This window comes from Lissotriton helveticus, chromosome 5_1 (assembly GCF_964261635.1).
Source record: "Lissotriton helveticus chromosome 5_1, aLisHel1.1, whole genome shotgun sequence".
NCBI lineage: Eukaryota > Metazoa > Chordata > Amphibia > Caudata > Salamandridae > Lissotriton > Lissotriton helveticus.
The window spans coordinates 1,634,335,420-1,634,358,351 of record NC_136065.1 but is presented as its reverse complement, the minus strand read 5'-3'; the positions used below and the strand labels follow the sequence as shown (position 1 = coordinate 1,634,358,351).

Genomic DNA, 22,932 nt, shown 5'->3' with positions numbered 1-22,932 from the left:
TTTCCTATTGATTCCTATGGGCTGTGAAGCCCATAGGAATCAATGGGAAATACCGATTCGGTAATTACCGAATTGGTAAATACCGAATTCTGCAAGGGTGCAGGGGGTGTCACTTTGACACCCTCTGGCACCCCAAAAATTGACATGTGCGCCATGTGGCACACAGACATGCCCTAAGGGCATGTCTGTCTGTCACATGGCATAGGTGTGCATGCACACATGTGCATGCACACCTGAATTCGGTATTTTAACACCAAATTGGATTGGGTGGTAAAATACCGAATTTGTAGGGCCTTTGGGACTCAGAAGAGTCCCACCTACATCTGAGATTTACCGAATCGGTAAAAATACCAATTCGGTATTTTACAGAATCGGATTCTGTAAAAATGTGCCCCTACATCCCAAAAACCCATTTACCGGTCGGTAACGGCCGAAATCGGCCATTACCGGTCGGTAAATGGCTCCTACATCTGGCCCCAAGTACCATAAATTAGGTTATTGTTTACAATGCAGGAAGCGCTATGAAAACTAAAAATAAAGGAGACTTGGGGTGTATATCTTCTCAGGCTAGGTGTCACTTACCAAAGGAGAGTGAGTTGAGAGGTATGAATACATTTCTAGTACTTTTGCATAACCTTGGTCAGCCGCTTTTTTCTTTTCCTATTTGATTGACAATTCTAATAGTGCACCTGGAAAGTTGTACCAGGCCTTGGTTTTAAGATTTACAAATGGGAAAGCAACGTGACATTTATCGGAGTTGCTGTTTCCCTAATGCTGCGTTGAATGCATGTTGCTAACAATTTTACAGGTGGAAAAACCTCTTTTCATACATTGCCTTTAAGTTTTGCTTTATTGTGTTCTCTGTAGTGGTGGAATTGGCAACATGGTACTGTAATAAAATCCATAAATTGGGCGGAAGGTGTGGCAACAAATAGAGGGTGAAGTCATGGAAAATAGCCGGACAGTCAACATATACATTTATTTAAACTCTGGCACAAATAGATTGGCAACAAGGAGAAATGTAACAGTAAACGTTTTCTGGTTTAATTGGTTGCAAAGACTGCATTTTAAAATATATGTAGTAGTATACTTGTAAAGCGCACAGCTGCCCCAGCAACGGGGCGTCCCGGCGCTGTATAACTCTGGGGAACCCGTACTGGCTTTCCCTGCTGGGAGTCCCAAAGGTGGAGCCAGGCATCCCCGGAATTGGTGGGGCCGTTGTGGAGATTAGGCAAGCTAATGCCCAGAGTTGCCGAGTGTGATCCCTGATTAGAGTAAGCACCGAAGCGAGAATTATCGAGTCCGCTGACCAAGGTCCACGACCCTGCCGCGTCGGGAATCGAACCCTGGTCCCGGGCCGACTTCTGCTCTCGGGTCTGCCGCCTCTAACCAGTGAGCCACACTACTCCATATTATGGGTTAAATGCACTACTACGAAGAGCTTTGGGTGCCAAATAAATCTTAGGGAATACCAATAATTGTAAGATAACCCCAGTAGTTAATGCACTTGCTGGTGAGATCTGTGTGTTGTATAGTCTCTTGATGTGCTGTTGTCAGCTTCAGCCCATTAGCACACGATTATGTGCTACAAAGAATTCACCTGTCTTAATTTGCGAATCATTTCAGAATCAATTTTACTTCGGGGGTTGAAACAGACACAAGATAATGCCGGGTTAAAGTGATTGAAAGCGGGCACAAGTGTTACGGGGCGGCCGTGGTGCTTAAAAAAACACAAGCAGTTTCAGCTGAAACAGCATATGTCCGGCCTGCAGTAAAAGAAACTCAATAAAGTAAATAGTGCTTACAGGCTAAATCACAGGTCCCTTGTAACAACCGAAGTAAAGGGGCCAGTAGCCCTGGGAGGTTACAAATGAAGACAAGGCCGTACTAAGGAGGGACTAACAAGCCTATTAACAAATCCAAAGGCAGCATTTACGAAAGACAATGACAATGACAAGCCAATGAAAAATATGGGCAGAGAGTGGGCGCTGGCTTCTCCCCCAACTCTACTACAGCAGTCTCGCAGAGTGAGTAATGTACCCCCGCTGCCGCTAGGCTCGACCTAGAAAGGCGTGTGCCTTTGTTCCCCCTCCATTGCATTGGCACCTAGGTGATAGGCTCTAGATAGCGCCCGAGCCAGGCTCAACTCAAACAAAAGGGGGGCTGATATTCCATTACATTTGGACTTTGTTTTGGGCCCAGCTGGAATCTAAAATCAGAAACACCATTTTGATCTCGCACATTGCTACTCTGAACAGAAGTGGTACAAAAGGGGGTGGTGATGGACGGAGCATCTGAGTCAATCAAACACTCACACCCAGTCAAAAGATCTGGGTTTAATCCATCACCGTTCTTTAGCCCACTCTGCCACCCCAGTTCAGACATGGCTATATGCAAATCAGTCTGACCCTGTGCCTCATGGGAACAGTCCAGCCCGAACTGCCAAGCCATGTATTCCCTGGACCGGAAACAAGCTTCCGAGGACCGGTTTCTGGCATTCCAGCCGTCTTCAGCCCTGCTTGCTTGAATCCAGTGGCAAAGTGAGCAAGGGACTCACGTCTGAGCATACCCTGCCACACTTATGGCGGCCAAAAGCGGTACAAAAGGGGGTGGTGATGGACGGAGCATCTGAGTCAATCAAACACTCACACCCAGTCAAAAGATCTGGGTTTAATCCATCACCGTTCTTTAGCCCACTCTGCCACCCCAGTTCAGACATGGCTATATGCAAATGTTATGTTATGTTATGTTATGTTATGCGTTTGTATTTGGCGCACAGATGCTCCAGCGAAGGAGCGTCCTGGCGCCCGACAAGGTAGCTGCACAACACAACTAAACAATAAGCAACCAATATAGAAAAACTAAGGGAATAAAAAGGTTTTCACCGCACGGCGAAAAGAAAACAGATCCCTCATAGCGCGAATCGCCGGGGGCAGGGAGTTCCACAGGACCGCCGCACGCACTCGAAACGAGCGTCCTCCAGCTCGACTCCGCTTGAAGCGCGGCACGACAGCTAGTTCTAGGTCTGCAGATCTTAAGAGTCGAGCTGGGGTGTAGTGGGCGAGAAGGGCCATAAGGATCGTTGCTGGGGACCCCTTCAGAATTTTATAGGCGACACAGAGGACCTTAAACTGGATCCGCTGGGCCACCGGGAGCCAATGCAATGACCGCAGGGTATTGGAGGTAGGACAGAATCTTGGGAGGCCTACCACCGCTCTTGCAGCGGCGTTCTGAATCCGTTGTAGGCGCCCAATCTCCGCCTGATTCAGACCAACCAGTAAGGAGCTCGCATAATCCAGCCTTGAGATGACTGTGGCTTGGATCATGAGTTGCCTGGTAGGGGCATCGAAGAATTTAAGCACTGGACGGAGCCCGCGCAGGATGCCAAAGCAGCAGGCCGCCGTGCGTTTGGTGTGACACACAAACGTAAGGGAAGGGTCCAGCCAGACCCCGAGGTTCTTAAGCTCGGCGACTGGGATAGGAGCAGGACCCAAATCCCCCGGCCACCATCTCTCTCCCCAAAGATCCGTCTGTCTGCCAAAAACCATGACCTCGGTCTTACTAGCGTTCAGCTGGAGACAGTTGGAAGTCATCCAGCTGGCGACCGCCCGCAGTCCTTGTTGAAACCTGGGGGCATCGACTTCGGCATCCCCGCTGATCGTAACCGCTAGCTGGGTGTCATCGGCATATGACACCATCGTCATACCCCATTGCCTGACAACCTCAGCTAGCGGCCTTACGTACAGATTGAACAACGTAGGACTCAGCGAGGAGCCTTGGGGGACCCCCAGGTTCAACGGATGGAGTTTGGACTGATAAGGGGGGACGGTCACGCTAAAGGCCCGGTTGGCTAAAAACGACCGGAACCACTGGAGAGCGATGCCGGTCACACCAGCCTCCTCTAGGCGCAGCAGAAGGATCGGGTGCGAGACGGTGTCAAAGGCAGCGCTCAGATCTAATAGCACAAGCGCTGCCGTTTGTCCCGCGTCAAGCACGGAGCGAAGGTGCTCCACCATACAAATCAGTCTGACCCTGTGCCTCATGGGAACAGCCCAGCCCGAACTGCCAAGCCATGTCTTCCCTGGACCGGAAACAAGCTTCCGAGGACCGGTTTCTGGCATTCCAGCCGTCTTCAGCCCGGCTTGCTTGAATCCAGTGGCAAAGTGAGCAAGGGACTCACGTCTGAGCATACCCTGCCACACTTATGGCGGCCAAAAGCGGTACAAAAGGGGGTGGTGATGGACGGAGCATCTGAGTCAATCAAACACTCACACCCAGTCAAAAGATCTGGGTTTAATCCATCACCGTTCTTTAGCCCACTCTGCCACCCCAGTTCAGACATGGCTATATGCAAATCAGTCTGACCCTGTGCCTCATGGGAACAGTCAAGCCCGAACTGCCAAGTCATGTCTTCCCTGGACCGGAAACAAGCTTCCGAGGACCAGTTTCTGGCATTCCAGCCGTCTTCAGCCCGGCTTGCTTGAATCCAGTGGCAAAGTGAGCAAGGGACTCACGTCTGAGCATACCCTGCCACACTTATGGCGGCCAAAAGCGGTACAAAAGGGGGTGGTGATGGACGGAGCATCTGAGTCAATCAAACACTCACACCCAGTCAAAAGATCTAGGTTTAATCAATCACCGTTCTTTAGCCCACTCTGCCACCCCAGTTCAGACATGGCTATATGCAAATCAGTCTGACCCTGTGCCTCATGGGAACAGTCCAGCCCGAACTGAACAGAAAGCAAAAAACCTGAGGGGTCTACTGATTTGTGTCCCAGTGATCTCAAATTACACCAGAACAAATTCAGCAGATTTGGCTGGGTCCAGACAAATCCCACGCTCTAAATTAATATTAGCTGCTAAATCCGGAATGTGGCTGGGTGTGTAAATGGAGCTATTTTTGACTGTAAACATACATTTACGGCCACAAGTTTGAGATATATTGGCAGCTATCAGTAAATTTGTCTATCAACATAAAATCTGATTATATTCCTGTCGTAAGTGGGCTAGGCTCTCCTGCTCGATGACATTGTTCCTACTACCATGGTGCTATCATTTACTACTACCCTTCTTGACCAAATAATGTCCCCTCCTTCGCTACCCATGTATAACTGTTTATTATAACCCTCGGTGTTGCAATTGTCTTGTAATCTGCGATCATTCCTGTTTTTACTCCTACCTGATGTTGATTTTGCATTACTGTCCTTCCCTCCTTCCTAATGTAAAGCGTTCTGATATTTTTCGGATCTTATTCGCGCTATATAAAACTTTATAACTAGATAAATAAATAAATGTTGATCTGTCCAGAACCAAATACAATCAATATATATTCAAAGATAGATCTGCAGGTTTGAATTTACTGAAATGAATCCCTTTTCATTAGTCCCTTTCTGATTATGTTGTACACGATCCACTGTACCTAGCTCAGAAGTCTAGGCAGAAGCATTTAAATCTTAAGGATCAAAACACCACACTTTAAAGTTATTCAAGGGCAGTGTGCTGTTACCTTTAATTATGCACTACATGAGCAAAGCAAGTATGTCATATTTAAATGTGAGATGAAGCTGTCATTCCCTCAGCAACCAATGTATGAACACGTCCAAGGAGTCATTTAATGGCTCTACTTCTGTGTGAGTTTTACACTGGTCTGTATTACACCTTCAGCTCACCGGTCTACTACTGATGAACGTGTTGTGATAACAGCAACAGAGATGTAAGTAACAGATATGTGTAGAGCCTCAAGGGCAAGATCATCTAGTCAAGTCTTGTGGCCAATATATTTATAAAATATGAAATAGATTATAATTTATAACAATAAGATATATCCATACATTGCAGTAGATCAAATGTGTCATGAGATGTCAACTTTTCTCACTGATGCACCAAGAGACAAAAAACTCATCGTATAATTCAAAGTACTGAATTAGGTGTCAAAGAGTGAGCACTTCCAAAAAAGTATTGGCAAAGCCAGGGGATCTGGGTTTAATGTAATCAAATATGCAAACACCAGTGTGCAGAAATTATGTTTTTCTTGGGGATAGCATAGATGGTTTGGCTTTTCCAGCATTTGGTGGTGGAAGTAGTGCTTTGTTGGGGAGGTATTGGTGGCACTGATGTTGGTTGCGGTGTGGTATTGTGGGTGGTGGAATAATTATGGTACTATTTGTGGTGGTCATATAGGTAATGGTGGAATAGGCAGTGATGGTATTTGTGGCAATAGTGGCGGTTTTAGTGGTGGTGTTGTTGGTGGTTGTATTGGTGTTGGTATTGGTGATGTCTGCGGTGGTGCTAATGGTGCTAGTGGTATTAGTAGTAGTAGTAATGTTGGTATTGGTGGTGCTATCGGTGGGGGAGGTACTGTTGTTGAAATTTATGGTAATTGGTAGTGGTGGGATTGATGCTGATAGTATTATTTGTGTTGTGTGGCATTGGTGTGATATTGGTAGTGGTAATATTGGTGATGGTGGTATAAGTATTCCTTTGGTGGTATTGGTGCTGTGATATTGATGTTATTGGAAGGCCTGGAATGCATGAGACTACCACCCTTCTGTAATACCGATTACTCTGGAACACATATAGTGCCAGCGCTATCACCAGAGGGTGTGCCCTCATTTGCATGGGGGCATGGCCCCATGCAAATTAGGACATCCATTTGCCTCTGTGCCGTACTATAGACACAGGTGCAGAGACAATGAAGCTGTCAGGAGGCATGCTGACAGTGCACTACCTATAAGGTGGTGCATTATCAGTGCGCCCCCTAATGCAGGTTCTCTGGAGGGGGGAAAGGGGATCCCATGGACCCCCAGTCATCCTATTGCAGACAAGTGCAGTCACTCAGTGCACCCACCTGCAAGAGGATCTTTTAACCCTCTTAAAAGTGCAGGTGGGTGCTGCCTGCACAGTGAAACATGGAGTGGCTTCAAAGCAGCCGCTCCATTTTTCACATGAATTCGCTGCCATGGGAAGGCACATTCATCCAAATATGGTGCATTAGCCTTTTTTGCACCAGGCGCACCTTTTAAAAGGTACGCCCAGAGCAATCAATGAAAAGGTGCTACATGTGTGATGTGGCCCCAGTTGTGTATTTGGTGTAAGAAGCGTGTTCTGTCTTGTGTTTTTTGGATGTTGGGTGTTTTGTTTCTGAATGGTTGGAGCAATTGTGGGCACAGTGATAAGAACTGCATGGTATTTCTGTGATGTGCTGGGTGCATGTTTCTGACGTGATCCCTTGAAAGTTTTGTAAGTATGTTGCATAGTCATCACTTTAACTTCTGGGTCAGCATTATCCAATTTCCCTTTAGTTCTTATTGGTACCGGGGACCATAGATTGTGTCTTTTGTAAGTTGAATTTAAGATTGCTCTTTGAGGTATGAGTATGAAGTCAGAGGTAAGCCTGGGCCGAGTACGCAGCGTTCCACTACGTGGAACTCCACAAAGTGCAAAAAAAACCTCTGTTGCGCTACGCTGAGTTCCGCAAGCTGCGGAGTGCGTTAGATAAATGCAGTTGACGGTGATTTTCAGTGCCAGATGCCTGTCCACACTGTGCAATCATCGTGAATGGCATCATGCACAGCGCAAGGGGGACTACTTCCTTTCTGTCGCTCAAGTAGATTTTTACCCGAGCGGCAGATTGCTCAACAGAACGGACAGTTTCTCCATGCAAGTGGTTGCGAGCATACGCGACCACTCGCAACGAGAAATCTGACCGTCCACGTTGAGAAATCTCACCGGGGGGGTTGATTTTCCAGGCTCACCAACTTGATGTTGACGATCGCAAATGAGGAAAAATCTCTCAGGGAGGTGGATTTTCCCAGCTCGGGCTTGTCAACTTCACTTTAACAAAACTCTGCTCCGCTACGCTAGTTTTTCAGAACTCCGCGAACTCTGTGTAACGCGAAGTGCGGAAAACTCTGCAAACTCCGCGAGCGGAGCGGAGTTCACCTCCCTGACTTAGTCAGAAGCAGTCCTGTTGCAGATCCCCAAGTCATCAGAATAGTATAACGCTCTAATTTTACCAGGGACAAGCTTTAGGGAGATTTTTTAAAAGCAATCAATGGGTTTAAATCAGCCATAAAGTGCGAGTGAGCGTGTATCCATCGCATAAGTCTGATCTATTAAGAATATGAGTGTTCCCATCAGTAATATCTGGTGAAGACATCATGGCCCAGTTTTCACAAAGCAAACTACTCAAAATGGAGACCAGCAGGTACGTTACTTCTAAATCAGATAACTTCCTCCATTATGGCACAGTAAATGGTATCAAGGATTTAGACAGTGGCACTGAATCTCCGGCCAAAGGGTTACCAGCCCACAGTGTAAGCATGACTGTATTGAGTATCGCTGACATCCCCAGATTTGGCCAGGCGAAAGAGATCTTTAGTGGCAATATACCAATGGAGCTTGTCATATCATATATATGCAAATTATCTATATCAGCAGAGAAAAGTAGTCAGTATGGTTTGTGTGTTTTTCCTTTTTAAATATTAAACCATTAATAAATTCGGCCACTTATCAGTGATTGATCAAATTTGAAGGGTTGCATTCTGTAATTGGATTAAGATCACCCCACGCAATAAAGTGTTCTTCTTCACTATTTTGGATGTAAACCCCTGAGATCACACACAGTGAGCTGTAATATTCCTTATTAGATCTATTACAGAATTAAAATTGAGAACAGGTGTATTGCTGGATGAGACCTTGAACCGGTGTGTGACACGTTTACCAAACACGAGGACCAGCACCCTTGGAGGCCATGGCCCCAAAACGCTTTTTATCATTATTCTCTGTTGCCAAGGTCATCTTTTTTAACAAGGGGTTAAACTTCAGATGTTGGTCAATTAAAAATAAATAAAACATCACTTTTGCCGAGGGATGCATAGACCTTCCCAACATACTGACCCTGCTTCTTTGTCACCATCGAGCCGCCAATTCCCCTCTTGCTCTCATCGCTTCAGTATTGCTGAGATGTCAGATGGGTTACGTTTCAGGATCATAAAAATATAGCAGCCTGTGCCCTGATATGAAAAAATATAACAACCTGCTGAGGAAGTGCAATAAAGGTGTAAGAGGGAAGCGCTGATACTACCCTAGAGTATAGCCGGGCTGCTAGGAGTTGTCAGACACAAGGTGGCAGTGTCCTGAATGGTTCCTGAAATGCCCAGAGTGTCTTTCATCATGAACCTTGAATCAGTGTTGTCACCCTTGATTACCTTTCTCCACACCTTGAACTTTTCTTCCCCAGTTCTGGGCCACCGGCTGGCCTTCCATGTCCTGTACTCCTCTCCCCTAATGAGCGGTCCAACTCTGGGAGACACCGGCCATTGACCCTTCAGCTCTGCGGTCTGCTCATGAAACATAGGAGCATATTACCAAGGGTCTTATCACCGCTTTAGTGGCACTTTTTGCCGCTAAAGCGGTGATTTTTTTATCGCCCTATCGGCGACCGGTTTGGGTGCCGCTTTACATGTCAGTGATATTTATCGCTAATGACATGCAAAGTAGGCGTTCCCGACCAACAGACCTGAGAAACAGCCGCTTACAGGCCTATCGCCTATTAGCAAGGAGGCCCTGGCCCCGGTTAGCGGCGTAAAAAGTTGCGCTAACCTGGGTCATCGCCGGTTTTCTAACACTAGCTATTTTCATGTCTTAGCAATACCTAACGTGGGGGGGGGGGTGGATTAAGCTGATACGACCACAGGGTTGTATCAGCAACGTTTTCCCCCTTCCCCATGCAACATTGCTGGCTTTGACCCCATGTTGGCCCTTCCCTCCCACTATCACTGGAATATATATCACCATAGCGCTAATTGTTGCTAATACAATGTTAGCGTGGCGATATATTCCAGATATAGCTGAAGATGGAAATATTTGCGCTAAGCGCGTTCTTCGATATTTTTCGCAGTTTCTTGCTAATATGGCCCATAGTGATTTTCTACTATCTGGGATGATAGTCCCCTGCATTTCCAGTCTTCCCACTGGGGAATCAACCTGAACCAACACAAGCAATTCATCCTGAAAGCGACATATTGGATAGCAGTAGTGAGACAAAAACCTGGAAAATTAGATTTTTCAATGATTTTCCGTTCCCTTGATAGTGCATTCCTGGCAGCCTTATGTACATGTTAAGACTCTACCCTCTTCTTCTGATATTGCAAGGACTGGCGTGGTCCGAGTTTTCCGGGGAGAGTACTTCCTGCTCATGGACAGCAAAGATTGGAGCCCTCCAAAATCTCAGGGAACATCCCCTTTATTGGGAACAGGAGAAGCAGTCCTGGTGTGTCGGCCTCTCAGAGGGCGACACAAGTTATCTAAGAACGCTAAATTTGAGCGTACTTTGAGATAGGTAAATGTCATACCTTTGTATGTTCACAACCATAAAACAGGAACAGGAATGGGTTATTACTTCATACCGTTTTTTGGAGGCGGAGGAGGGGTTTCCTAGCCTCAGGGCAGTTCATTTTAATTTTGGTAATATATGTGGATACTGTGCACTTATGAACCTCATGAAGTATGGCCTGGGACAAGGAAGGGCGAGGAAGTAACAACCATATGTCTGCCGGAGACAGGGTGAATGTTGATGGTAGATCTGGGAGAAGAAGTAGAAAAGCGTTTACTTTTTTAGTGATTTTGAGGCATTAACAATTGCTTGGTGTGAGAAGTTGGCCTGATGTGCAGTGTTCACTATTCTAGTGATCACTATATATCAGTCCAAACAACCCTTATTGATGATTGGTTGTAAGTCAACCTTATAGACCAGCTATCCTAGTAGCATGGATACGAGCAGTCTAAGGCTAAGACTCTAGAGGGCGTGTTAAGCCAGCTGTTTTACCATCACATTACCCCTTGAACACCCAGTGAAAGGACACCACACAAGTGTTATGAAAATAAACAGTGTATTTATTAGAATCACAACAACCCTGTACTCTTTATGAGGACAGGGTGCTAGGCACACAACAAAACTCTTATGAAAATACTTAAGTTAGCACGTTATACACAAATGCCCGAGGGGCACGAAAAACCATATACTCTAAAAGTGGAATGCGAATTACTAGCAGGTAAGTAACGATTCTCAGAGGCTTTGGGATCGCTAGGACTGGACTACTGAACCTTTAGATTACTAGCAGGAGGCCTAGGGAACTCGGGTGCAGAGTGTGCACTCTCACGCGGGATGCGGGACAAAGTCTATGGAAGCTAGAACTCACAAAGTTAGTGTTCACGGGCGAACCCGACCTGGTAGGGAGAAAACGACAGTGGATCCTGACCCTTGAATAGTGTGGCTATGCTGGGACACCAAAGTGCCGAAGTTACCTAGCCCAGGGGCTGCAGCTGCATAGGTCTGAAAAGACGTCGGGAATCCTCGTGCCGGACCAGGAGCCTGGAAGGAAGAAGTTGCTGGCAGGCGACCAGTGAAGAAAAGTTCGATGGATCCAAGCCTGGATCAAGGAAGAAGGGAACCTGAAAGCAGAGGGGACCAAGTTCTTGAATCACTAGCCAGTGATTAAGTGGGCACCAGGATGGCACCGGGCGAAGTCACCGCAGTCAGGTGAGTGGGCGCTGCTGGGCTCTGCAGTCTCTCGGACCAGGAGGCGTTGTCGGCGACCAGGATGGAGGTGCGAGCTGTCCCACGAAGGTTCTTGCTGTCGACGTCGCTGGACCCAGGATTGGGCAACAAGTCTTGGCAAATGCAAGGCCCACGCGGTGGACCTAAAATGGCGTCTTAGCCGGACCAGGAGGGTCCAGAGTACTTCTCCGATGGAGGGAAGCAAGGGCCAGTCTGGAGCAACCAGACCAGCAGCAGTGTTGTCGTCGGGCGTCGTTCGGAAGGCCACAAGCCAGCGGGCTAGTAGCCAAACAACGCGGTGAGCAGCAAAAAGCAGAAGGGCCCCACGCCGATCGTGGAGATGCTGGGGGGCTGCTCTTCGGTGCTGGAGCTGCTCAGGGTGGGGGCTTCTCGGACCCCAAAGCACTCACCAGGAAATTACTCGGTGGGCTTGCTGTGCAGAAGTCGTGCAGTCTTGGCGATGGCCGGTCCCTCGAGGTCTCGTCGCACCCACGGTTCTCAGCTGTGCTGTAGAGGTGGGTAGAGGTCAGAGGTGCCAGGGAAGCCGGGTCTCGTCGAGCTGGGCAGTCGGATTCCGGAGGAAGGACGTGCAGCAGACCGCAGTGTTCTTAGATGGTGCCTGCGGATGCAGGGTGACTACTCCTTAGCCACAAGGGAGAATCTTGAGGAAGAAATCGTGAAGTCCTTTCGTGGAAAGTGGTATCTTGATTCCAAAGATGATCTGATTTGGAAGGGGGCCAGTCTCTACCTTTATCTGGGAAAAGGGGGCTGGCACGCGACTAAGTCCTGCCCTATGGGTGGGACCAGGAGGGGGGTGGTTACACCCACTTCCTTGGCGGGCTTTTCCCCAGCACAGGGTCTGGAGTGTCCCTGGAACTGGTTCAAGCCGGCCTATGCACAGTGAGCACCGGGGTGCCACGTGCAGTCACCTTCCTCTGTAGCCCTGCCTACCTACAATACACAAAACCCTGTCTGGGACGGTGCTGGCACCGCCCCTGGCAGGAAACCCTTTGTCCTTATCTCCTGCTCTGGGAGGACTCCCAGCAGCAGGAGGGCAGACTTGTGTCTCGGTGGCAGCATCCATTTTGTGGAGCTGAGGCTCTGTTTGACTTTAACCGGGGTTACAGGCTACATGCATGTCGTGTCCCTCTAGAAGGGTGGAATGCTAACCCCGTCGCCAGAATTGGCGAGGGGTTAGTATTCCAAGTCGTATGACACCTTACTCGACATGTTTTGATAAAGCGATACCAGAGTTGGCATTTAACCGCGAGGATTATAATGCACTTAAGAGTATATGGTATGCGATATCATGGAAACGGCTAAGGGATAAATCCCGAAAGCCGCAGACAGGCTCAGCTCATGCCAGAGCACCATCTCACATGATTCCAAGCACTCTGCCTTCAGGATTGTTAAGGCCTGCCATAGGAGTGACTGATAGGAGATCTGTGTGTCCATTTTAGGGTTAGATATAGGTATACTATATCTAAAGCAAAGGGTGATTACACCACCTTGCCCCAGCTGTCAAGCAGCCAGTTGTGTCAGATTTGGATGGCCAGCCAGGGGTGGCATAATACATGCTGCAGCCCCTGGTAGTCCCTGGGTACACCTATGCCCTGGGTACCTAAGGTACACTGTACAGGGACTGATAAGGTGACTCAGTATCCAATTTAGATATGTACCTAAGGTACATGGAATCCATTTTACAGAGAGAGCAGTAGGCCTGGGGCCCTGAATAGCAGGGTCCCAGGTCAACTAAGTCAGAAAACCAGCAAAACACCAGGCAAAAAGTTGGGGGCAACCATAGTCAGGGATCTACCTTCCTACATAACCCCCCCCCCAACGAAAGGAGATAAGGCTAGCCTTGCCAGGTAAGCCTATATTGCCTGAGTGGCCATATAAGGAAGTACCAGCACTGGCATGGTTACCCCCTATCTCATGGTCCACTAAGCAATCCCTCACCCTAAGGGTGTCTGAGGGTCTCCACCATAGGGAATCTCTACCTGTGGTGTGTTTTGGCAAAGTAAAAGGCTGGTGCTGAAATGGAGTACTGAAGTGAGGCTCCACTAATTTTGGGCTCAGCTTCCTCCAATCATTTTCCACCATAGAGGCCTTTCTTTCCAAGACTGAGTTGTTTTGGGCTCTCAGGGTCAACCTCTGGCTACCTACAGCTGGAGGTTGGGTCCCTCTGTTTGGCTTACTGGAGGGACAGGTCAGGTCTGGGGCCCTCAGGTCCCAAGTTTGGCTGTGCCCAACAGTGTCCATCTGTGGGAGGTCCCTAACTAATTTTAAGGGGGATCCCTCAGGAGTATGTTTTATTTTCACTGGGCTAGGACTACTAGCTTCAGTGCCCTTAATCTGCTGATTGGGAAATTCTTTTGGACAGGGGGCCCCTTGGGGTCCAACACTGGCCTCCCTGACCTCTACAGCCCTGGGCTGACTGAGGCAGGGTAGAGAGGGGCAGGTTACCTGCTCCAGACTGGGTCCCACCTTGGAAGGGTCCACTGACATCAGGGGTTCTGCCAGGCTAGGCCTGACTACCTCTGTGGCAGTTTCTTCACAAGGGGTCAGATCAGTTCCCTGAGGAGGCTGATCTTTTCCTAAAGTCTGGTGGGAGGGAGATTTCTCTTCCTCCTCAATGCTCTCTGTCTGAGTGGAGTGATCCATAGTTTCAGGCTTCACAACACTATCTTCTGTCTGAGTTTGAGCTGTGGCCATCACAACTCTCCCAACCTTTTCAGGAGGGGGCTCAGTTTGGGTGTGGGCTGTTACCATGACAGCCTTGACAACCTGTTCTGGGAAGGAAGTTGTCTGAGAGTGGGTTGTGACTGGCACAACCCTCCTGACCTGTTCAGGGAGGACATCTTGGACTGGGGCTGTGGCTAACACTGCCCCACTAACCTTACCATGGGAGTTTACCATTTTAGAATGGGTTTCTTGCTCTACTTCAGCCCAGGCTGAGAGCTCTAAATCATTCCCCAGTAGGCAATCTACAGGCAAGTTTGGTGACACTGCCACTCTCTTGTGGCCAGTGACACCTCCCCAGCTGAGATTGACCACTGCCATGGGATGATCTCTCTGTACTCCATCAATATTGGTCACCTGGTATGTGGCACCAGGTAAAAGTTGCCTTGAGGGGACTAGACTCTCAGTCACCATAGTGATGCTAGCCCCTGTATCTCTATAGGCCTCGACTTTTATACCATTGATGAGGGGCTCCTGTCTGTACTTGCCCAAAGTGTTGGGACAAGTTGTGAAGTTGGCAAACCCCATGCCAGTCTCACAGACAAGAGTATCTAAGTCAGGGGACCTGGTTAGGCCAGAGTCCCCAGGAACTCCCAAAGTAAATGCACCCAAATTCTTGGGGGCACTCCCACCACCTGGGGGATTACTACTAGTAGTAACAGGAGGTTTGGGAATGTTACTTGGGGGTGTGTTCTCCTTATTGTTATTCTTTGGGCAACTGCTGTCAGTTTTTAAATGACCCACCTGTTTACAGGGATAACAATAAGGTTTCCTCTGGTTATTGGAAGGATTCTGGGACCCACCCCCCCTCAGAGGATTTTTGGGGCCCTGATGTGGTTTGATCTGGAGATTTATTCCCACCCTTCTCTTGAGGCTTGGTTGATTCCTTTTTCTGGTCACCACCTTGGTTCTTGGGCCTAATCCTGGTTCTGACCCATTTGTCTGCCCTCTTACCCAATTCTTGTGGAGAGGTCAGATCAGAGTCTACCAGGTGCTGGTGTAATAACTGGTTCTGACAATTATTTAAGACTTGCTCTCTCATAATAAGATTATACAATCCTGTGAAGTCAGTAACCTTGCTACCCAGTAGCCAGCCTTCCAAAGCCTTAGTGGCACAATCAACAAAGTCAGACCAGTCCTGAGACTGAGTTTTCTGGGTGTCTCTGAACAGCAACCTGTACTGCTCAGTGGTTAAGCCAAACCCATCAACCAGTGCATTTTTCAGGACCTGGTAATCATTAGCATCCTCCACTCTTGTAGTGAGGAGCTTATCTCTACCTTTACCATCAAAGGAGAGCCACAGTATAGCTGCCCACTGACTCTGGGGAATGCACTGCACAGTGCAGGCCCTCTCCAAAGCAGCCATCCATTTCTGGATGTCATCCCCTTGTTTAAAGGGGGGCACTATCTTAGTCAGGTGTTTAGTATCTAAACCCTTCTCTTTTTCTCTTGGGAGATTGCTGCCACCAGTGGGAGCTAACCCACTCATCTGCTGCTCTCTAGCAAATGCAAGCTTTTCTTTGGCCAGGGCAAGTTCTTCCCTTTCAATCCTCAGTCTAGCTTGTCTCATCCTTGCTTCATGCTCTCTTCTCTGAGGGGAAGTCAATCTCCTCTGGGGAGAGTTCCTTCTCCCCTGAGAAGAGGCATTAGAGTGCAGAGATCTAATGGAGTCCCTAGAAGGAGATCTATCTCTCCTAACTCCAAGGTTAGGCCCACTTCGGGTTAGTACTGGGGGTCCCCCAGATCCTAGCCCAAGTAAGTCTAAGTTGGCCCTGGTTAGCCTTCTGACTACCTCAAGACCTTTGTCTACCTCATCCCCAGAGAGTTCCTCTTGATCCTCCTCCTCAACTGCAGTAGCAGTGTTGGGGAGGTCTGGATCCCCAGTGGTTCCCTCTAAGGCTGGCATATTCTCATGTAACTGAGAAATCTTTCTGGCATCATATGTCTCTAAGAGACCTATCAGAAAGGGAATGGTGGGGTTAGACCCCTGCTTCAGTTTCCTGGAGGTGCAGACTTGTCTCATCTCCTGGAAACTGAGAGCTGCATATCTTGAAGTGACCTGTGGAGGGTCAACACTGACCAGGGGAGTCTCAGTAGATTCTCCCTGGGTAGACATGCTTTTCTAGTGAGGTGTAAGTGGTGCACTTACCTACACTATATGTTTGCCTACTGATCCCTTGCTAGAGTTGTAGTTTAGGGTGTGCTAGGCCCTAGGAGCTACAACAGCTGGTTCAGTAGAACTCAGAGTATTCTAAGCTAAGTTATATGTACCTTTAGTACTTATGTGATCTTTCACAAGATATTCTTAGGATATGTGTGGTAAAACAACAGCAAGCTCAAATCCCAACCGCTGCTCACCAATGTGAGAAGTTGGCCTGATGTGCAGTGTTCACTATTCTAGTGATCACTATATATCAGTCCAAACAACCCTTATTGATGATTGGTTGTAAGTCAACCTTATAGACCAGCTATCCTAGTAGCATGGATACGAGCAGTCTAAGGCTAAGACTCTAGAGGGCGTGTTAAGCCAGCTGTTTTACCATCACATTACCCCTTGAACACCCAGTGAAAGGACACCACACAAGTGTTATGAAAATAAACAGTGTATTTATTAGAATCACAACAACCCTGTACTCTTTATGAGGACAGGGTGCTAGGCACACAACAAAACTCTTATGAAAATACTTAAGTTAGCACGTTATACACAAATGCCCGAGGGGCACGAAAAACCATATACTCTAAAAGTGGAATGCGAATTACTAGCAGGTAAGTAACGATTCTCAGAGGCTTTGGGATCGCTAGGACTGGACTACTGAACCTTTAGATTACTAGCAGGAGGCCTAGGGAACTCGGGTGCAGAGTGTGCACTCTCACGCGGGATGCGGGACAAAGTCTATGGAAGCTAGAACTCACAAAGTTAGTGTTCACGGGCGAACCCGACCTGGTAGGGAGAAAACGACAGTGGATCCTGACCCTTGAATAGTGTGGCTATGCTGGGACACCGAAGTGCCGAAGTTACCTAGCCCAGGGGCTGCAGCTGCATAGGTCTGAAAAGACGTCGGGAATCCTCGTGCCGGACCAGGAGCCTGGAAGGAAGAAGTTGCTGGCAGGCGACCAGTGAAGAAAAGTTCGATGGATCCAAGCCTGGATCAAGGAAGAAGGAAACCTGAAAGCAGAGGGGACCAAGTTCTTGAATCACTAGCCAGTGATTAAGTGGGCACCAGGATGGCACCGGGCGAAGTCACCGCAGTCAGGTGAGTGGGCGCTGCTGGGCTCTGCAGTCTCTCGGACCAGGAGGCGTTGTCGGCGACCAGGATGGAGGTGCGAGCTGTCCCACGAAGGTTCTTGCTGTCGACGTCGCTGGACCCAGGATTGGGCAACAAGTCTTGGCAAATGCAAGGCCCACGCGGTGGACCTAAAATGGCGTCTTAGCCGGACCAGGAGGGTCCAGAGTACTTCTCCGATGGAGGGAAGCAAGGGCCAGTCTGGAGCAACCAGACCAGCAGCAGTGTTGTCGTCGGGCGTCGTTCGGAAGGCCACAAGCCAGCGGGCTAGTAGCCAAACAACGCGGTGAGCAGCAAAAAGCAGAAGGGCCCCACGCCGATCGTGGAGATGCTGGGGGGCTGCTCTTCGGTGCTGGAGCTGCTCAGGGTGGGGGCTTCTCGGACCCCAAAGCACTCACCAGGAAATTACTCTGTGGGCTTGCTGTGCAGAAGTCGTGCAGTCTTGGCGATGGCCGGTCCCTCGAGGTCTCGTCGCACCCACGGTTCTCAGCTGTGCTGTAGAGGTGGGTAGAGGTCAGAGGTGCCAGGGAAGCCGGGTCTCGTCGAGCTGGGCAGTCGGATTCCGGAGGAAGGACGTGCAGCGGACCGCAGTGTTCTTAGATGGTGCCTGCGGATGCAGGGTGACTACTCCTTAGCCACAAGGGAGAATCTTGAGGAAGAAATCGTGAAGTCCTTTCGTGGAATGTGGTATCTTGATTCCAAAGATGATCTGATTTGGAAGGGGGCCAGTCTCTACCTTTATCTGGGAAAAGGGGGCTGGCACGCGACTAAGTCCTGCCCTATGGGTGGGACCAGGAGGGGGGTGGTTACACCCACTTCCTTGGCGGGCTTTTCCCCAGCACAGGGTCTGGAGTGTCCCTGGAACTGGTTCAAGCCGGCCTATGCACAGTGAGCACCGGGGTGCCACGTGCAGTCACCTTCCTCTGTAGCCCTGCCTACCTACAATACACAAAACCTTGTCTGGGACGGTGCTGGCACCGCCCCTGGCAGGAAACCCTTTGTCCTTATCTCCTGCTCTGGGAGGACTCCCAGCAGCAGGAGGGCAGACTTGTGTCTCGGTGGCAGCATCCATTTTGTGGAGCTGAGGCTCTGTTTGACTTTAACCGGGGTTACAGGCTACATGCATGTCGTGTCCCTCTAGAAGGGTGGAATGCTAACCCCGTCGCCAGAATTGGCGAGGGGTTAGTATTCCAAGTCGTATGACACCTTACTCGACATGTTTTGATAAAGCGATACCAGAGTTGGCATTTAACCGCGAGGATTATAATGCACTTAAGAGTATATGGTATGCGATATCATGGAAACGGCTAAGGGATAGATCCCGAAAGCCGCAGACAGGCTCAGCTCATGCCAGAGCACCATCTCACATGATTCCAAGCACTCTGCCTTCAGGATTGTTAAGGCCTGCCATAGGAGTGACTGATAGGAGATCTGTGTGTCCATTTTAGGGTTAGATATAGGTATACTATATCTAAAGCAAAGGGTGATTACACCACCTTGCCCCAGCTGTCAAGCAGCCAGTTGTGTCAGATTTGGATGGCCAGCCAGGGGTGGCATAATACATGCTGCAGCCCCTGGTAGTCCCTGGGTACACCTATGCCCTGGGTACCTAAGGTACACTGTACAGGGACTGATAAGGTGACTCAGTATCCAATTTAGATATGTACCTAAGGTACATGGAATCCATTTTACAGAGAGAGCAGTAGGCCTGGGGCCCTGAATAGCAGGGTCCCAGGTCAACTAAGTCAGAAAACCAGCAAAACACCAGGCAAAAAGTTGGGGGCAACCATAGTCAGGGATCTACCTTCCTACACTTGGATAGTTTTTATTTCTTGCTGGTAGGAAGAAAGAGACCAGCCAATTAGGTCTGAAGCCTTGATACTGGTTGATATGTGCTTCTTACATTGCTATTGCTCTTTCTAGCGTGTTTCCCGGAATAAGGAGGTCAGTGATTGAGCACTTATTCGATATCTCATGCTGTATTGACAAATTAGCGGGGAATCTGTATATGGTGAATTCAGGCCTGGTGTTAGTGGTTTTGGTGAGAGAAGTTTGATGATGGAAGTAGATATGTTGATGACTTTATACGTGGTACCTTTAAGGGAGTTTACATACACATTGTTGCCCATTGTCAACAGCTTAAACGTTTGCCTCTTTGGTATGACTTGGTGAGGCCTGGTTGCCAGTTTTATTGTTGGGAAGGTTGATGTTATTTCAATGACGTATTTGTTGATGGCAGTTTATTTATATAGGGAGTGAGGACTGGCAGGATCTAGTTTTGTATTCATGCAGGCTGGCATGAACAGTTTGATTGCTGTCTTGTGATTATATGCCTGTGGAAGTCAAATTTGGCTTGGGTGATTTCACATTTTCAAGTTGTGCTTGCTGCATTGAGAGTGGCGAGGTCTCTGTGTGTGTCTGTTTCTTGCACCAGTGCTCTTATGATCAGTGATCTATTTTATCAGAGGCCACTTCTCGACAGCACCAGTGTTTCAGGGTTTGAGTTTGTTTTTGCCTCAGCGAGTGGTGTACCGACCTGTGGGCGGGTGTAAGGTTTGGTGTCTTGAGCAGTGTGCTTGGAACTCATGTTGGTGCATCTGGGATTGATATTAGTGACCCAATGGGAGAGTGTTGAAGGTTGTGGTGTTTATCTGTTCATGTTATGCAAAATCACATCATCTGACGTCTGCTTTCGATTCAGCTTACCCTGTTACCCTGCCTGTCTTCTGCAGTCTCCCTTTTTTTGATCCTGATTTCATTCCTGATCAGCCTGTTGATCTGTCTCCCCCCTACAGGGTCACCCTCTTGATCTTGAATTGCTCAGCCTATCATGTTGGTCTGTCTCTGCCACACCAAAATCTTTTATTTTTTAATACCATCCTACTGCACTGTCGCTCCCTGGCAGGTTCCTTTCTCTTTAATCACACATTTCCTCAGCTTATCCTGTACACCTTTCTCTCACTTGAACCGTACATTCTGAATTTCTTAAACTCATGCCTTAGCTTCTCTAATGCCTCCTTATTCTCTCTTCCTTTCTACTGCAGGAAGAAGATACGCACCAGGCACAGTCATGAACCACTGTGTGAAAAGCTTTGATAATGAGACCTTGGTCACCTCGTCTGTCTCCAGTGTCTCAGGCACTGTCGTACTGCTGCTCGCTGCTCTCATTGGAATACCTGGCAATGTCTTCATTATCTGGAGCATCCTTGGGAAGATGAGGGGCAAAGAAAAGTCTGTCACTTGTATTCTTATCCTCAACCTGGCCGTGGCTGATGGCACTGTATTGATACTGACACCGTTCTTCATCACATTCCTCATCATGAGGACGTGGGTCTTCACCCGTGTCATATGCAAGATTGTTTATTACCTCGCCTGCGTTAATATGTATGCCAGCATCTTCATCATCACCTTGATGAGCCTTGATCGTTTGTTGGCTATCTCCCGACCCTGGATGGTGCAGTCAATCCGCAAGAAGCATGTGGCCAGGAAAGTCCTGCTTGGTATTTGGGTAGCAGCCATGCTGTTGTCCATCCCAGCCTTTGCTTACCGCGAAGTAGTCGAAGAAGCAAACACCAAGATGCTGATCTGTGAGCCTTGCCATCCCTCTAGCCGCCACACCATCTTCCACTACTCCTTCGAGACTGTGGTAGCATTCCTATTCCCTCTAGCAATTATTTGTACGAGCTATGCTCTCATCTTACGGAAACTGAAGGCCACAAAGTTCCGACGACGGATCCGTACTGAAAAACTAATCCTGGCCATTGTGTTGACCTTCACATTGCTTTGGCTGCCTTACCATGTGGTCAATGTTATTCAGGTGGCCTCCCGAGTGGCCACAGGGAACATGGCAGAGAAGCTTAAGCATGCATGGAAGGCAAGCCGAGCTCTAGCCACCACTCTGGCCTTCATCAGCTTCAGCATTAACCCAGTGCTTTATGCCTTTGCGGCCAGCAACTTCATCAGGGTGTTCGGTATGAACTTCATTGTCAAGTTGCTTGAGGGCACAGTTGGGGAGCTGCACCGGAGAACCAAATCACAGAGGGACCTGGAAAAGGACTTTATCAACGATGCCAGCAAGGGAGGTGAATCGCAGGAGTTTAACAGAGACAACATACTAGACATCTCTTCATCGCCCAAACTTCCTCCAGCTTGAAGAGCCAACACTTATGGGAACCATCACACAACTTTCTCATCTCAGACAGAGATAAATGCCAAAACATGTCACAAACATGGAAAAGTCATTAGCTGAGTATGTGTCTGAGAAAGAGTTAAGTGCACCTTTTTCAAAGAGGGATTTAACTTATTATGGTACCTGATGTAATGACAGTGCAATCCTTGATTGCTTATTTATGGCTGGAAAAACGGACATTAGTTAACACTTTCGCCTAAGAAAGTGGAAAGGAAATGCCAGAATATACCAATGGTCTGTCACTGTAAGGGGTATCTCTTCTGAGATACTGATAGCGAAATCCTGTACAGAATTGTTCAGCCTTTTAAATTGACCATGCCATAATATGCACCAAGGGACAGTGGGATACAAACATTGTACCAGGCAATGGCCTTCCTCTGGAGTGATTGTTCTCTGTCTAACTTAGAATACTGATGATAGTGGATGTTCTCTCTTAAAAATCACATTATCTCACAGTGCATGTCTTGGACCAATAGCAGATCCCTTCCAATCCACCGATCCTAGATAGAACGCTGAGAAATGTTGAGAATTGCAGTGTCTTGCACAGTGCTGTGTAGGACAGTGATATGACCTTCAGATGATGGATTCCTGCAACTTTCTTGAATGGCTGCCCAAACTGTCTCCCCTGAGCAGCTTCAGGCAGGTACTGTACTGGAAACTTGCAGCTTCAGATCTAATTGCAGAGGGTCTTCAACAGATTTGCACACATTGACTTTCCCTTGACTTCCGATCCTGGAGCAGTGTTACCACACCTATGATTTTGGATGGCCGAAATCATGCGTGCATGAGTGCTGACTGTAGATAAGATTTTGAATGGCCGGAACCATGAGTGAATGAGTACAGACTGTACGTAAGATTTTGGATGACCAGAATCATGAGTGAGTGACTGATTTTGCTTTATCAAACACAGATGCTTCTTTCCTGTGTACTCATTGCTTATATAAAAAAGGAGGATGATTCCTACAAACAAACATTAGGAGAAGGAAAGAGATAGATTGGGTGGCATCATATTACTACATTATATGGTCATAGTGCCCACACCTCAGGCCCTAGCGGGGATCCCACATCTCTGCAAACTTTGCCACATCATCTCTCTTCTTTGGTATTGGACTTAGACAGTGGCATGATTCTATCCCTAAGAGACAACCACCTTCACT

The 22,932-nt window shown here is 48.2% G+C and overlaps 1 protein-coding gene across 1 annotated transcript in view; it reads left to right on the top strand.

Moving 5' to 3' along the window:
- Nucleotides 1-21,869, top strand: part of LOC144755669 (leukotriene B4 receptor 1-like) — a 176,768-nt gene extending 154,899 nt beyond the window's left edge. Inside the window, exon 2 of the mRNA XM_078644838.1 lies at nt 20,631-21,869. Within this exon, the coding sequence (XP_078500964.1) occupies nt 20,657-21,739 (1,083 nt within the window). The 5' untranslated portion in view covers nt 20,631-20,656 and the 3' untranslated portion in view covers nt 21,740-21,869. The remainder of the gene's footprint in view (nt 1-20,630) is intronic.
- The last annotated feature ends 1,063 nt before the right edge of the window (nt 21,870-22,932 follow it).